The sequence below is a fragment of the Elgaria multicarinata genome, chromosome 10 (genome assembly GCF_023053635.1).
Source record: "Elgaria multicarinata webbii isolate HBS135686 ecotype San Diego chromosome 10, rElgMul1.1.pri, whole genome shotgun sequence".
Taxonomy (NCBI): domain Eukaryota; kingdom Metazoa; phylum Chordata; class Lepidosauria; order Squamata; family Anguidae; genus Elgaria; species Elgaria multicarinata.
The window spans coordinates 89534949-89549646 of record NC_086180.1 but is presented as its reverse complement, the minus strand read 5'-3'; the positions used below and the strand labels follow the sequence as shown (position 1 = coordinate 89549646).

Genomic DNA, 14698 nt, shown 5'->3' with positions numbered 1-14698 from the left:
CTTCTGTTATAATTCATTTCTCTGAAAAGTTATGTCTTATAGTACCTTTTTGCTGTCAGAACTTTCCAGCAGGTCCTCATAACAGATGATTGACACTTTATGTGCCTGCATATTCTTAGCTGCTTAGCATTTCTGATCCTTCACATTATTGCGTGTTATTTTACTTCATATCTTTGTATCTCGTCTTGCTTACCTTCCTGAATCTGTGTAGATGAATGAAATGCTTAAGAAGGTAACATTTTTACATACATATAATTTTAAATGGTGGTGATTGTTTTGTGCTTGCCTTACACAGTCATTTTACGCCTGTGTGGCTCTGTCATACCATAAGTGCATACTCAAATAGTGCAAAATTTATGTATTTCTTCAGATCATTATTTTTTTGGCAATTTTAAAACAATAACTTTCTGAAAGAAAATACTTTAAAAACAAGAGATACAATTCTGTTTGTGTGCAAAATTTAGGCGCCCACAAGGAGCTGGCTGGAAGGAAGGGACAGGTGGTGACCTGAGTGTATCCTGCTCTTGTTGGTGGATTCTGGCGCTTCTGGTGCTTTGCTTCAGGCAGTGCTTCATTGAGAGGTGCTGGGGCTCAAACAGACCATGGAACTAGAGCCCATTATTGGGCGGGGGGGGGGGGGGCTTGTTTCTGTTATTGCACCTCTTCCAGAATTGAGCACCAAAGGAGGTTTTGGAAGTCCATGGCACTGGAAATCAGTGGCTCAAATGAAACTCTATTGGAGGAAATAGATGTATCAAAAGAGAAAAGTGAAGTTGAAGGAGTAAATTTTGGAGTAAATAAGAGAAGGGAAACTGTTTTGGGGGCTGAAGAGGATCAGTGAGAGAACAAGAAAAGCACAAAATGACGAGGAGGACAAGCTGTGAGGAAATTAACTCATTAAAAAGAACATGGGGCTAGACAGAATGCAATTGCTGGAAGAATAGAGGCCTCTTTTAGATATCTAAAAGTCTGTTTTGGAAGAGATGTTGATGTTTAAGTCTTACTCTATACACCAGTGCTGTAGCTTATAAATCATCCTCCAGAAGGGCAGTTGCTCATTAAATTTAATTTATAATAGTGCAGTTTGGTCCTGAAACATGACAACCTCACTCTCTTTGTTATACAGCTGCTAGTGTCAACTTTACATTTTGAACTTTATTACAAAAAGCATACAATTTAAACTGCAAAACAGACACACAAAATATAAGGCCACCATGTTACAGTGAAAGCTAGTTATTTAATTTTTTGTGGGTGATTCACTGTCTGCACATTCATTTGTAGTAAATAGTATTGAACATACTTTCCCCCATTTGAACTCAAAAAATGAAGTGTAAAATCCAAATAAGTCATATTTCGAGGAGGCCCATTAAAATGAATGAGGCTTAAGTTAACTTAAGTCCCATTCATTTTAATGGATCTACTTTAAATAGGACCTACATTGAACATAAGAACATAAAAAGAGCCATGCTGGATCAGACCAAGGGTCCATCTCGTCCATCACTCTGTTCGCACAGTGGCCAGTGAGAGAACAAGAAAAGCATGCAATGAGGAAGAGGTTGACAAGGGGGACATTGGAATGTAGTTAAACATCAAAATGTTTTAGTTGTCTGATCACATAAATATTCAAGACTGTATTATGAATGTTGTTTTATATTTCTATCTTTTCCAATCCAAAATATTCATGGGAGATACCAATACTTTAAAAATAACAATAAAATCAGTATTAGAAAAAACTCACAGAGTACTATCAGTTACCCTATCCGTTGAATCCTGGCTATCTAAAGCCACTGCAGATAAGGTTGTGCTGTGCTAAAGTCCTGCATAATTTGGAATTTGAGAAGACATGAAAGTTGAATGCAAAACCTAAGGACTCTGTTCAGACAGTCTACCACGGCACAGTGTGCACTCACCTTCCTTTTGCTTGAATAGAATAGAGTACACATGTGGAGTTTTCTATGCGAGTTTGTGGGTGTTTGTAAACAAACTCTCCCCTCCCTAGTTTGACTCCCAAGAAGATGAGAAACTTCTCCAAGCAGCGGAGAGATATCAAGTCGAATGTGCACTGAAGTTTCCAAGCCGCCAGTGCCTGACAACAGTCATCGACATCAATGGAAAAACAGTGTTGATTACTAGATATATCAAGCCTCTAAACCCACCAGAGGAGCTTCTGCGAACTCGTGCTGACAATCTACAAGAAAATTCTGTGAGTCTTTCTTATGCTGGAGAAAAGAGGGGATGTTTCTAATGATGTGAAGAGAGGGTTCCCGAGATCCTAGTGAAGTTCTGGCAAAATTAAGTAAGAAGGCAGTCCCATAGGGAATATGCAGGTGTTCTGGCTTTGAATAACAGCCTGCCAGACAAATTTTATTAATCTGATGGGATAAGAAACTTTGGCATCGGGAGTAGAAATTTGCCAGGAAGTTGTGTCACGCACAGTAGCAGCCTTTCATCATTCCCATTCCTTTCAGTGGAGTTTAACATTTTAGTAGGCTGTATTCTAAACGTCAGCTTTTAAATTACTCCTTCGTGTTTTGTATTATGAGAACTTTCGTCCTTTTAAAAATTCCATTCCTTCTCAAATAGCCCTATAAATATTCTTGTTTGTTTTAACTACACATTGAACAAGCTATCGGTTTTAAGAGATGAAGTACCCATCCCCAGATACCTTGACTCAATACAGCCTAATTTGGATTAAATTGGAGCGACAAGGAAGAATCCCAAGGAAATCAGCGGTTCCTTGCTGCGGGTTGTGGAGAGCTAGGGACACTCCAGCAAAGAGGAAATGAAGTCTTCATATATTCCAAGAAGAGTCTAGTGGTTGCTGTGCTGCAGGCAGTTGGAATCTTAATGGACTTCATTCTCAGTAGCAGCAACTTTAGCACCAAATTAATTGGAGTGCTTTCTTTTTGTTTTGTATAGGAACTGGTGGCCCACTACGTTGCCTTGATTCCCTTCTTACCCGATACTGTATCATTTGCTGGAATCTGTGATTTATGGAGTACATCAGATGTAAGTTAAAGGTCTAGAATTTGTCTTTAGTATCAGCCTACAAATTGCTCAGTTTTGCTTCATTTCTCTTCATCATTATCTTCCCTTCGTGTTCTCCTGTGTGGTGTGTGACCCATTTTCCTTCCTGTTGTTTCCTAATGATTAGCTGATGTACATTTTAACTTATGTTTGGGGTGTGGTTGGAGGCAGAGAAGATCCACAGCTTCGCTCAATGAGCCCATGTTCCTCTAAAAAGTAAATGCTGAGGCTTTAATCTGGGTGGGATATATTCCATCCCTATAAGTGTGTGGGAAGGCTTGAATCACTTATTAGTGTGAAGAAGGCATTTGGTATATGCTAAGCGGCACGCTTTATTTTTATTTTTGTGATAACATTGCTGAAATTTAAATAAATTCTAGTAATTTGAATAGATAGACGCCCTGGATCTTTTAAGTACCCAGTAATGCTCCAGAGTGATGCCAAACTTTTCACAGGGGATTTGGGTGCAGGATCAAGATCTCCCCTTATGAGGGCATGTGATCACAAAGGTTGCGTTCAGACACTGTGCCAAGAAGCCACGTGTAATATAGCCAAACCAGGATTTCGAGATGCTTATTTGCTTTCATTTTGAGTAATTCCACTTATGAACTAGGAAGTTGGGATACATGACTAAAAACTGAGATGAAGGGAAATTACTTGTTAAAAATATTAATATTTTGACTTTGTAGTTCATAAATTGAACCACTCAAAATGAAAACAGAGATCACGCCTGCATCCATACTGCAGCAGCCTCTGGAAATTGGAGTTGACAGTTTGTCGGTTAAGGCATGTCAGATCGTAATCCAGTTTCTTGAGGTATAGTTGGAATTGAGCCAGAATCTTAGTGGACATAAGGGCACTTCCAGACAAACAAGGTTGTATATTCCAGAAAACAATCCCACCTAGTGCAGATAAACTAAGAATACTGGAGATACTGGTAATAAAACTTGTTTGCTTAATGCTCATTAGCAGTTCCTTGATCTGTTGGCTGGAGATGAAGAAGAACACGCTGTGCTCTTGTGTAATTATTTTCTTGCCCTTGGCAAAAAGGCTTGGCTTTTAATTGGAAATGCAATTCCTGAGGTAAGTCACATTATTTGTTTAAGCAAATTTCCACATGTCTGTGAAAATGCACTTTTTTGCCGTTAATGCTGCATCACAAACAATGGTCAGATTTAATCTTGCAGGCAAAGGTTTTAAAATAACGTTGAGCCTAAGAATTGATGCAACAAGTACTCCAGTTTGGTATGTCCTCAATATAGGACTAGTGGCAAGTCCAATTTGATCTTCAAATCACATGGAATGGCCCTGTATGAATAAATTACCAGTTTGTATCAGGGCATTTGCCAAGCTCCAGAATGAAATGGAGACTTTTCCCCTGCAAGCAACTGCTAGAATTGTATTTTGGATGTACAATTCATGAGGCTGGTCCAGGTTACATTGAAGTGGTTAGATCCATCTTTTTACACAGATATTGTTAGGTGTAGAAAGGGCCTAAGAGGCAGTTCGTGGTTCAGCAAGGGGCTTGCGGAAGCAGGAAATAAGCCCCAAACCTTGGTAGGTACATGCAACCTCTTAGTGGCATTGAGGAATACGCTAGACTGTGGGAAATAACCCTTTGCACAATTTACCAGACTCTTGCAGGTCAGTGTGAAAATGCCAGCAAGGGAGTAAACTTGCCATTAGTAAAATAAATGGCGTGCTAGCGGAGCTCTGTTGCCGTTTGCCATTGCTCGAGTGGTTGTGCAAGCGCTAGTGGTTGTGAACCATTTTGTAAACCTAAGTTCTATAGCCAGTTGCATAGCACCACTTCCACTGGGTTCCAACCTTGTGCATCGTTTGAAAGTTCATTTCCACTAGCACTACACAATTTGAGCTAGCAGAATGATACCATTGGATGCAACCCAGCAATTCCAAATGACTGGATGTGAACTACCATTTACACAGAACTCTTTATTACTTTAACCTCAGTTTAGTGATTTAGAGCTAAAACTTCATGAGAAAATCATGTTTACGCATGACATGAGACTGCTGCAGAAAAAAAGTTTGAAGCTTATATGGCATACTAGAGTAGGTGTGCCTTCCACTGAGCTGACTACAGGATAAGAATTGCATTAAAATGTTAAATATATTCTGCATCGTATGAGACTTTTGAAAAAATTATTTCTAGGGACCAACAGCATATGTGCTCACTTGGGAACAAAACCAGTATGTGATCTGGAACCCCAGCTGTGGCCGTTTTTATGGACAGTATGATGCTTTCTGTCCGTTGCAAAGTGTAGGCTGCTTAATTTCCAGTGACAATGTAAGTACTTCATACACCTGTGCCTGTCAATTGTCCCTTATACTGAGTCGAACCATTGATTCATTTAAGCCAGGATTGTTGACTGACTGGTAGTGGCTCTCCACAGACTCAGGCTTGGCTGCTATCCGTGATCCATTATTTAACTGGGGATGCCAGGAGTTGAACTTGCCATCCTCTGCAGGCAAAGCTCATTCCCTACCAATGACACGTGCCCCTTGGCCTTAATCTTTTGTTTCTTGGGTCTCCCTACTTTAGCAGAGTCTTGAAATGAATCCTATTAAGAGCCTGGAAACCAATCAAACTTATGAAATCTCAGTTTACACTACTGCAGCCCTTCTTCTGCTTGTACTCAGTTTTTTAGGTGAATTTGGACTAGTCAGCCCCCTACCGCAGCCACTATATGGCTAGCTACATCCTCCATGGGACCCCTTGGAGGATGTTTTGTGGTGGTCTCCACAGCAGTTTCTCAAATTTCCAAACGTGTCCATGGGTCCAAAAACGTTGGGAACCCCTTTCTTAGGAGAAATGTGCATAAAAAATAGGGCTGCACAAGCCTTGGGCCTCGGATTCAGAAATCCAAATCACAGAGGCAATTTTATGGCGGATCTGCCATTTCTTTGCACAGCCGTAGACCTCCCTAAGCAAGTTACAGCTTCTATCTCCCAGCATGCACTGCTTGGGAGGGCTGCCCAGGAACAGTGGGCGCACGCGTCCTCACCGCCACTGCAACCACCCCACTTCTTGACACGATGACTGCCGCAATCCAGGATGCTCCAGTGACCCTAGAGGGGTCCCTGTGCCTTCCCCAGGTGCCCTGCAGCCACTCGCTTTCTCTGAGAGCCTCCCACTTCCTTTACCAGAGCAGTGGCCGATCGCACCGAGAAGTGGGCAGTTGCACTGAGGAGACAGCAGTCGTGCTGAGAAGCGGGCAAATGCGGCTGCGAGGACCCGTGTGCCCACTGTTCCTGGGCCCTGGGAAGTGCAGCTCTCCCAGGCACTGCATGCTGGGAGATGTAGGCTGTAACTTGCTTACAGAGGCTTAGCGCTGTGAAAGAAAATGGCAGATCCATCATAAAATGCCCTCCGTGATTCGGATTTCTGAATCTGAGGCCCGAGGCTTGCACAGCCCTAACAAAAATGCTTATGAGTTTTCATGCAAACCTTAAATAATAATTCTCAAAGTTTGGGACAAACCAAATTTAAGACTGGAGAAATTCTCAAAATTTGAAATGAACTGAATTTAAGATTGACAAAAAGAGCAAGAGAGAAACCGAAATTGACAGAGATTCATCCATCCCTATTTCAGACTAGAATTGCAACCTTCAGCAATTGCAGACTGTTTAATTTGAAGAAGGCTTTTCACTAACACACTCACCAGAAGAGTACTGAAAGTATTTACTTACATGTGAACTTTAAGTACTAATACTGTTTTTAATACCACGAGAAAATAGGAAATGTATGCCTGGATCCAAACATAGGGTGTGAACTAGTTCTGAAAACCCAAAGCACCCTAAACTTGGCTTTTTCCAATAGCAGACCCCCAATTCCAAATGTCAAACTACTTTTTGAAACAGGAGTTTTGAGAACATTTTGTTGTATGACATAGAGGTCAGCTATTCAAAAAGGATTGAAAACTTTGATTAAGCTAGTGCAAGACCCTTATGTGAGCCTGAGCTCTTTGAATCTAAGCCAAACAGAGTGAAGAATTACTATCGCTTTGTTATTGATGCCAATTATACTTTAATTGTGTTACTCTTTCTTAGGTTTGGTTCAATATTCAACAATATGATTCCCCACTAAGAATAAACTTTGATGTCAGCAAACCCAAATTCTGGAAACCATTTTTTTCAAGAAGTTTACCATTTCCTGGTCTCTCCAGTGTGCAGGTATTCCTTTTTATTCAGACATCTTGTAGCACAGAAATATTTGCAACCTTTCCTTTATATTTTAAATTGTTCAATCTTAAGAGTGAGTATGGGACAGATATGTGAAAAAACTGACATGAGTGGGAAGGAAATGTTATTACTTTTAGGGAAAGAATAATGGAGTTTTAACAAGTATTGTTTACTGTTTAAAGAAGCTGCATATTTTACATTTCATGAATGCAAAATTACTCCTTTTCTGTTTTTGTTTTGTTAGCCTGAAAAATTATTCTACCAGCGTACAGACACGGCAGCTGCACTCGATCTACAGAGCAGGTGATTGTGCCTAATGTGTTTTGCAACTGAATTAACTATGTTGTATATCTAAAGTCAGTTGGCTGTCAGATATATTAGACAGTTCTGGTAATGAATTACTTTTATTCATTGCTTTTCTCAGTTCAGTTTCTTAAAAATCATAACTTTCCAAAGACATTTGGAAATTTATGTCCTTAACTATGTCCTTAGATAGTCATTTGCATTTTTAAAAAAATCCTCGTCATGTATCATATATTCCATAACATCCAGGCTTGGTTTTCACAAACAGAAAATGAGATAGTAAACCTTGTATCTCACCTACATTGTTTCATGCTACTGGTATGGTCTGACATGAATGAATGTTCCCCTATATAAGGGATGGGGGAACTTTTTTGCCCAAAGGGCAGCGTTGGTTCCAGACAAGCACATGGGGGGCTTGGCTATGTCTCACATTCTCCCGATCAAGGGCCTACTTTCAGCTCGTGCCTCAACGAGCAACTCCTTGAGGTGCTGGTTCACCCCTTGCTCCCCTTGCCTGGTTGAGGAGTGCATGCAATGGACGGTGCCCTTTTATGGGTCATGGCAAACAACCTTTTGTGCTGGATTGGAGAGCCCCAGTCAGTGGGCCAGAAGTTCCCATAACTATTTTATATAAATGCAAAGAGAAAACTAGCACATCATAAAAGCAAGTAATCTTTCTTGCTGATATCTAGTTCTTTTTAGGTGGACTCATTTTTTTTAGGTGCAGCCAGATACCCACTCCTTCTCCATCTGAAGTCATCCTTGAAAAAAAAGTATTCCTCCTCAGTGTCTTATGTAAGAACATTCACTAATGTCAGCATGCTGCAGAGTTATTACTAAAATGTCTGAGGCGTTTTGAAACTGGTTGTAGCTATGGAATTCAACTTGAAGATCTTCAGAGGTCTTCGCTAAAACAAACACCCTTATAGATAGAAATAAATTCCGCAGAGGTCAACCAAGATTTCTTAGAAGTGTGCAGTTACTTGTGAAACTGGAGTTTCGCTGCACCAGCATTCTTTCAAATACAGCTTTTAAAACTTTTTTTAAAACTCAGGCTTGAGAAGATATTGAAAGAAAAGATCATGGAATGGCGGCCAAGATACTTGACACGTTGGAACAGATACTGCACCTCAGCCCTTCGGCACTTCTTGCCTCTGCTGGAAAAAAATCAGGGTAAAGATGTGGAGGATGACCATCAGGCAGAATTACAGAAACAACTGGGAGACTACAGGGTAATTAACAGTGGGATTATAGACCCCGTTCAAAAAAGTGTGTTTCTCCTACATGCTTCCACCATAATGACATCTTTCAATTCAGCAGCATGCAATGGTTGTATTCGGTTTATGAGCAACTTGGTCCACTTGCATAATGAAACACTCTGTTCCAGCTTGTGATGGAATGAAGGCATTTTTTGTGACTTCCTTGTGGGCCACATTGAAAAAGGCCTAAAATTTTGTTTTCTCTGGGCAGGGACTAGAGTTTGCATGCCTGGCCACGTCGTTTTTTGGAAACGTTGTGAGATTTTCTAGGAGCGAGGAAGAGCTCAGACAACCCTGGCCTTGCTGGTTCAGCCTGTTCTGTTTCTGCTCCTTGGTTCCAGGGCATACTTAAATGAGAATGGTCATTGCTCTAACCCTTTTTAGAAACAATACCCTCTTTTCACAGCCTATTACTACTATTGTGGTCCATCCAGAAGTAATCTCCAGCACTGAAAGACATTCTGGAATTGAGCTGTGAGAAGCCCTAGCTTAAGTTCATGGAACTTTTATGGAAGAGAAATAGAAAAATGAAAAATATAAAGATGCTGAGGGCAGAACAATAGAGACTTTGGTCTAAGGATGTGGCATTAAGAGAGAACAGAATAATTGTGGAGAGAGGAGAGAGAGATGGGAATGATACAGTAGGGAGGTTGACAATGGTCAGAACTTTGTCAGGGGGGGAAGTAGACATTAGAAAAGGAGTAAAATAATGAGAGAAGAAAGGAAGGAGGAAAGATCAAAGTGTGATATTAATAAAAATCAAAGAACCAGTGAGAATGGTGAATTTTGAAAAAAAAATGGGTTGTGTGCAATATAACGTAGAAGAGGTAGCATTGTACTGCTAGTGGTAGTGTGTTCCGCTAGCACTTGCACAAGAGTTAACACAAATACTAGTTCAATGTCTAGCTAAATGAAATTGTAGGGAGTTGTGAAAGCATGGATCGTAGTAGTGCATTGTATCTGTACAAGGCGTGCTGCACTTCACTGTGGGAACCTTATCTGAGGGTTGGGCTATGTTGCAAAAAAGGGTAAGTAAGATAGTGCAACCAGACCCTTGAAACAATTGAGAGACTTCTTTCACTGCCTTTGATCTAAACTTTTAAGTACAAAAACTGGTAACTGTCAGAATGTGTTATTCAACCCCTTGAAGTTCTTCTAGGGGTGTGTGGGTGCTCTTTTCCTCCATCCCCAGAGAGGCACAGAAAAGAAATTACCTGTCCTTGGAACCCATTGGAGGAGGAGGAGGAGAGGTTCTTGAGTTAGATGTTCCTGACACCACTGCTTAAACTGCTTTTGTGAGATGACAAGGAAAAGAGCTAACCTAACTAAACCGTGGCCTATTTTTAACAATTTTAAATATTTATATTCTAAATGAACCAACAAGTGGGACTGCCATTTTTCTCCCAAATGTTTATCTAATTCAGATTATGACCTTAAGTTACTCCTGCAAGGGGCTCTCGGGCAAGGCCCAGACACAAACTTGTTCCTTCCTGGCTTGCCTCAGTAAAAGTGAAAATGAGAAAATGAGGATGTCTGTGCTAGATATGACCAAAGGTAGCACTGTTTCCAGGAGCAGCTAGGCAAAAGCCTCTAGTCTAGAGGCTTACAAGCAGGGCTTGAAAATACTAACTGTGCTGTTATTTTGCAGTACTGGGTCTTGAATTGGTTCTCATTTAACTATTGCAAATAATATGGGTAGGTTACAAAAGGTACTATTTAAAAAAAAAAGTTCTCTGAGCTCATGGCCAACACCGCCACCCCCTATGTGTGGAGTCCCATAGGGCTCACCAGCCTGCAGGTGCCTCGTCCACTTTTCTCCAGTGATTGGAGTCACGGCGGGTGGAAGCTTTCCCCTCCCCCAGTGACCCCAAAGCTGGGGTTTTTATTTGTCGTTTGCCTTTTAAAATTTTAATTCTGTAAAACCACCTTGAGTCTCAGTATTAGAAGGAAGGCAGGATACAAATAAATATAATAAATACTGTATGCTTTCACAAGCTAGTAGTAAATTATGTGTGGTGTTCCTTGTGAAAATCTAAATTCTAGTACTGAGGTAGAAAAAGATTGCTACCCTGTTTCCTTTCAGCTTAAAAAAAATGGGAAAATATAAAACACCTCCCACAACCTCTTTAGACAGTCCTCCTGGCCAGGTGTAATAAGCCCATGAAGTTTATTGTTCTTCAGCTTTTTGAGATTAGTGACCACAACTGCCAGTATTCTTGATCATACACATCATTTCTTTACCCCAGTTTATATCATTCCAACTGCTGCCGTTTACTCAGAGAGCAAAAAACGACCAGCCTGGAATCAGCTAAAATTGTGTTCTCTGTTCCTGCTACGCAGCTCTCCATAAAGAGTATTTTGAAGCTGTTATGGGGATAGGATAGGAATGCTGCCAAAAATAGTATTCTGTAGGACAAATTCTCAAAGGTTACCACCATAATGTTGTAGGAACTTTTACCATCTGATGCAATAGCATCACACTGCAAGTGTCTTGCCAGCAGCAGCCAGTGCTATGGGGCAGGAAATACACAAAAGGGCATTTTTTATTGAAGTATATCCTAAATGCTGCAGGATATACATGTAATCCTTCTGGTACGTCTGCCATCTGCTCCTCTTCATTTCATCCTCTCATAGTTCACTTGAGTGTGGAGATAGTACCTACTCAATTGCATTCCGAACCATTTCTGAAGAAATGCCATTTTAAAAAAGCCACCACTGAATCTGATTGCCCATTTTTTAAAAGGTAGAACTTCTGCCTTCAGCACATTTTGCCTCTAGGAGTGAATTTCAACCTTAGCTTTTTACAATATAAATGAATGGGATAGACGCAGGAACACCATGTAGGTGTGAGTTCAAGCCTATGTACTCTGTGCTTCATGCCTTCAGCCTCTGAGAATCAAGCATGTTAACTCCATCCTGGGTCCCCCCATTTTGGTCATGATAAAATGTGATGAAATTTTGAGACCAATTCTAATGTAATTTTTTCCTTCTTGCAGGTATCAGGATTTCCTATCCACATGCCATTTTCAGAAGTTACACCTTTAATAGAGGCTGTATACAGTACTGGAGTTCATAGCATTGATGTTCCAAATATAGAGTTTGCATTAGCTGTGTATGTTCATGCTTACCCTAAAAACATCCTTTCAGTGTGGATTTACATTGCTTCGCTAGTTCGCAATAGATAAGAATTCTTACTGTAAAATGCTCCTGCTTTGATTGCCTACATTTTTGGTATTTGAATTTGATGATGTCATCTTATGGTTTTATATTTATATATTAGATGGAGGCACTCCTATCACTTTTACATTTGCAATTTTTAAAACAATTTATCTTCGTACTCCCATCCCAATGCAAGGAGACTATTCAAGTTGCTAACATGTTGGGTCTGGCAAGTATTGTGCAAGACTGGAAATCAAATGCTCAAACCCCTTCAAGTCATGATATTCAGGCACTTCACAACTAGGAAAATACTAAAGTACATATTCTACTATAAAACTCTGGTTGGTTTGATCCAGTGCTTAAGCAGTGCAGTAGCAAATCTGAGATAGAACCAGATTGCAAAAGCCTTTGCCTTTGTTTATGAATTGCAAATTAGTATCCCCCAAATCTTCCTGCTTATACCATATCAGGGGTGGACAGAAGGTAGATTAGCATGACTGGTAGATCTCTGGGTGATTTGCAGTCACCAAGAGTTTCCGACTCTTAATTTTTACAACAGCAACAATAAAAGTTATTTTCCCATTTTCATTAGGTTAATGAAGAAAAGAGAGCATGTGGTAAACAGGAATTGACTTTTTTTTTATGAACTGAGAATTCAGTTTTAGTACTGTAAACAAACATCTAGGCTTAGATGTACTCAGAAGTACCCAGGTTCTTTAATTTTAACTGTATGTCCTTTGCACCTGGCTTTGTGGATCCAACCATAAACAAAGGAGATCCAACCACAAATTGAACTGTTAATTGTGCTAAAAAAAACAAGACAGCTACTGTGACATTTTACCTTCTCTTCCCCCCTGCCTCCTGTCTCCCAGTATTATGGTGGCGTTTAGTCCTGCAGTAGTGAGGGACAAACCTGTCAGCAACAGTAAAAGCTAAAAGCGGGCTAGATGGAATAACTATTCGGTGGATTCACAGTTGGCTACAGAATCGGACTCAAAGAGTACTTATCAATGGAACCTTCTCAAACTGGGGAGAGGCAACGAGTGGGGTACCGCAGGGCTCAGTCCTGGGCCCAGTGCTCTTCAACATATTTATTAATGATTTGGACGAGGAGGTGCAGGGAACACTGATCAAATTTGCAGATGACACAAAATTGGGTGGGATAGCTAATACCCTGGAAGACAGAAACAAACTTCAAAGTGATCTTGATAGGCTGGAGTGCTGGGCTGAAAACAACAGGATGAAATTTAATAGGGATAAATGCCAAGTTCTACATTTAGGGAATAGAAACCAAAGGCACAGTTACAAGATGGGGGATACTTGGCTCAGCAATACTACAAACGAGAAGGATCTTGGAATTGTTGTAGATTGCAAGCTGAATATGAGCCAACAGTGCGATATGGCTGCAAGAAAGGCAAATGCTATTTTGGGCTGCATTAATAGAAGTATAGCTTCCAAATCACGGGAGGTACTGGTTCCTCTCTATTCGGCCCTGGCTAGGCCTCATCTAGAGTATTGCCTCCAGTTCTGGGCTCCACAATTCAAGAAGGATGCAGACAAGCTGGAGCGTGTTCAGAGGAGGGCAACCAGGATGATCAGGGGTCTGGGAACAAAGCCCTAGGAAGAGAGACTGAAACAACTGGGCATGTTTAGCCTGGAGAAGAGAAGATTGAGGGGAGACATGATAGCACTTTTCAAATACTTAAAAGGTTGTGACACAGAGGAGGGCCAGGATCTCTTCTCGATCCTCCCAGAGTGGAGGACACGGAATAACGGGCTCAAGTTAAAGGAAGCCAGATTCCAGCTGGACATCAGGAAAAACTTCCTGACTTTTAGAGCAGTACGACAATGGAATTAGTTACCTAGGGAGGTTGTGGGCTCTCCCACACTAGAGGCCTTCAAGAGGCAGCTGGACAAGCATCTGTCGAGGATGCTTTAGGGTGGATTGCTGTATTGAGCAGGGGATTGGCCTTGTAGGCCCCTTCCAACTCTGCTATTCTGTGATTCTACTGGACATCTAATAAAAGAACATAAGAAGAGCCTTGCTGGATCAGACCAAGAGTCTATCTGCTCCAGCAGTCTGTTTACACAGTGGCCAACAGACTGTTGACCAGGAACTCACACACAAGACACAGATGCAACAGCACCCTCCTGCCCATGTTCCCCAGCAACTGGTATAGGTATAGGCTTACTGCCTTGGATACTAGTAGTAGCACATAGCCATCAGGACTAGAAGCTCTTGATAGCCTTCTCCTCCAGGAATTTATCCAACTCTCTTTTAAAGCCATGCAAATTGGTGGCCATCACTACACTATAATCACCAGGGTCTCTGAACAGAGACACAGGCAGTCAGTATGTTCCAGGATAAAAGCCAAAGAACTGTCTTTGAGGTTTCTATGATAGAAATTCACTGTCATCAGATTTTTAAAGAAATTAAACACGGTTTTGTTTTACAAGTTGACTTATTTTTGTAATCAGCATAATGATATCTGTTGACAAATAAAGTATTGTTTATTGTTCTAATGAAGTTAAATCCTCAGTTACTTTAAAGCACTGCTTAACTAATCAAATGCCCAACCCTAGATTGTTTAAAGTCAATTCCATCCCCTGAGCTCTCCCCCACCACCACTCCTTTTAGAACAAGGAACACTTGCTCAATTTCCTCCTAGGGCTCTGATGCACAGACTTTCCTGTTATTTCTAACTAAAAAAAAGCCTGGCACTACATAACATCAAATTTCCCGGCACAAC

The 14698-nt window shown here is 40.8% G+C and overlaps 1 protein-coding gene across 2 annotated transcripts in view; it reads left to right on the top strand.

The window, feature by feature from the left end:
• Nucleotides 1-12986, top strand: part of CC2D2A (coiled-coil and C2 domain containing 2A) — a 79769-nt gene extending 66783 nt beyond the window's left edge. For both annotated transcript variants that reach the window (XM_063135500.1, XM_063135501.1), the window contains 8 exons: nt 2000-2203; nt 2920-3009; nt 3997-4110; nt 5198-5332; nt 7096-7218; nt 7472-7530; nt 8585-8762; nt 11786-12986. In XM_063135500.1, the coding sequence (XP_062991570.1) occupies nt 2000-2203; nt 2920-3009; nt 3997-4110; nt 5198-5332; nt 7096-7218; nt 7472-7530; nt 8585-8762; nt 11786-11974 (1092 nt within the window). In that variant the 3' untranslated portion in view covers nt 11975-12986. The remainder of the gene's footprint in view (nt 1-1999; nt 2204-2919; nt 3010-3996; nt 4111-5197; nt 5333-7095; nt 7219-7471; nt 7531-8584; nt 8763-11785) is intronic.
• The last annotated feature ends 1712 nt before the right edge of the window (nt 12987-14698 follow it).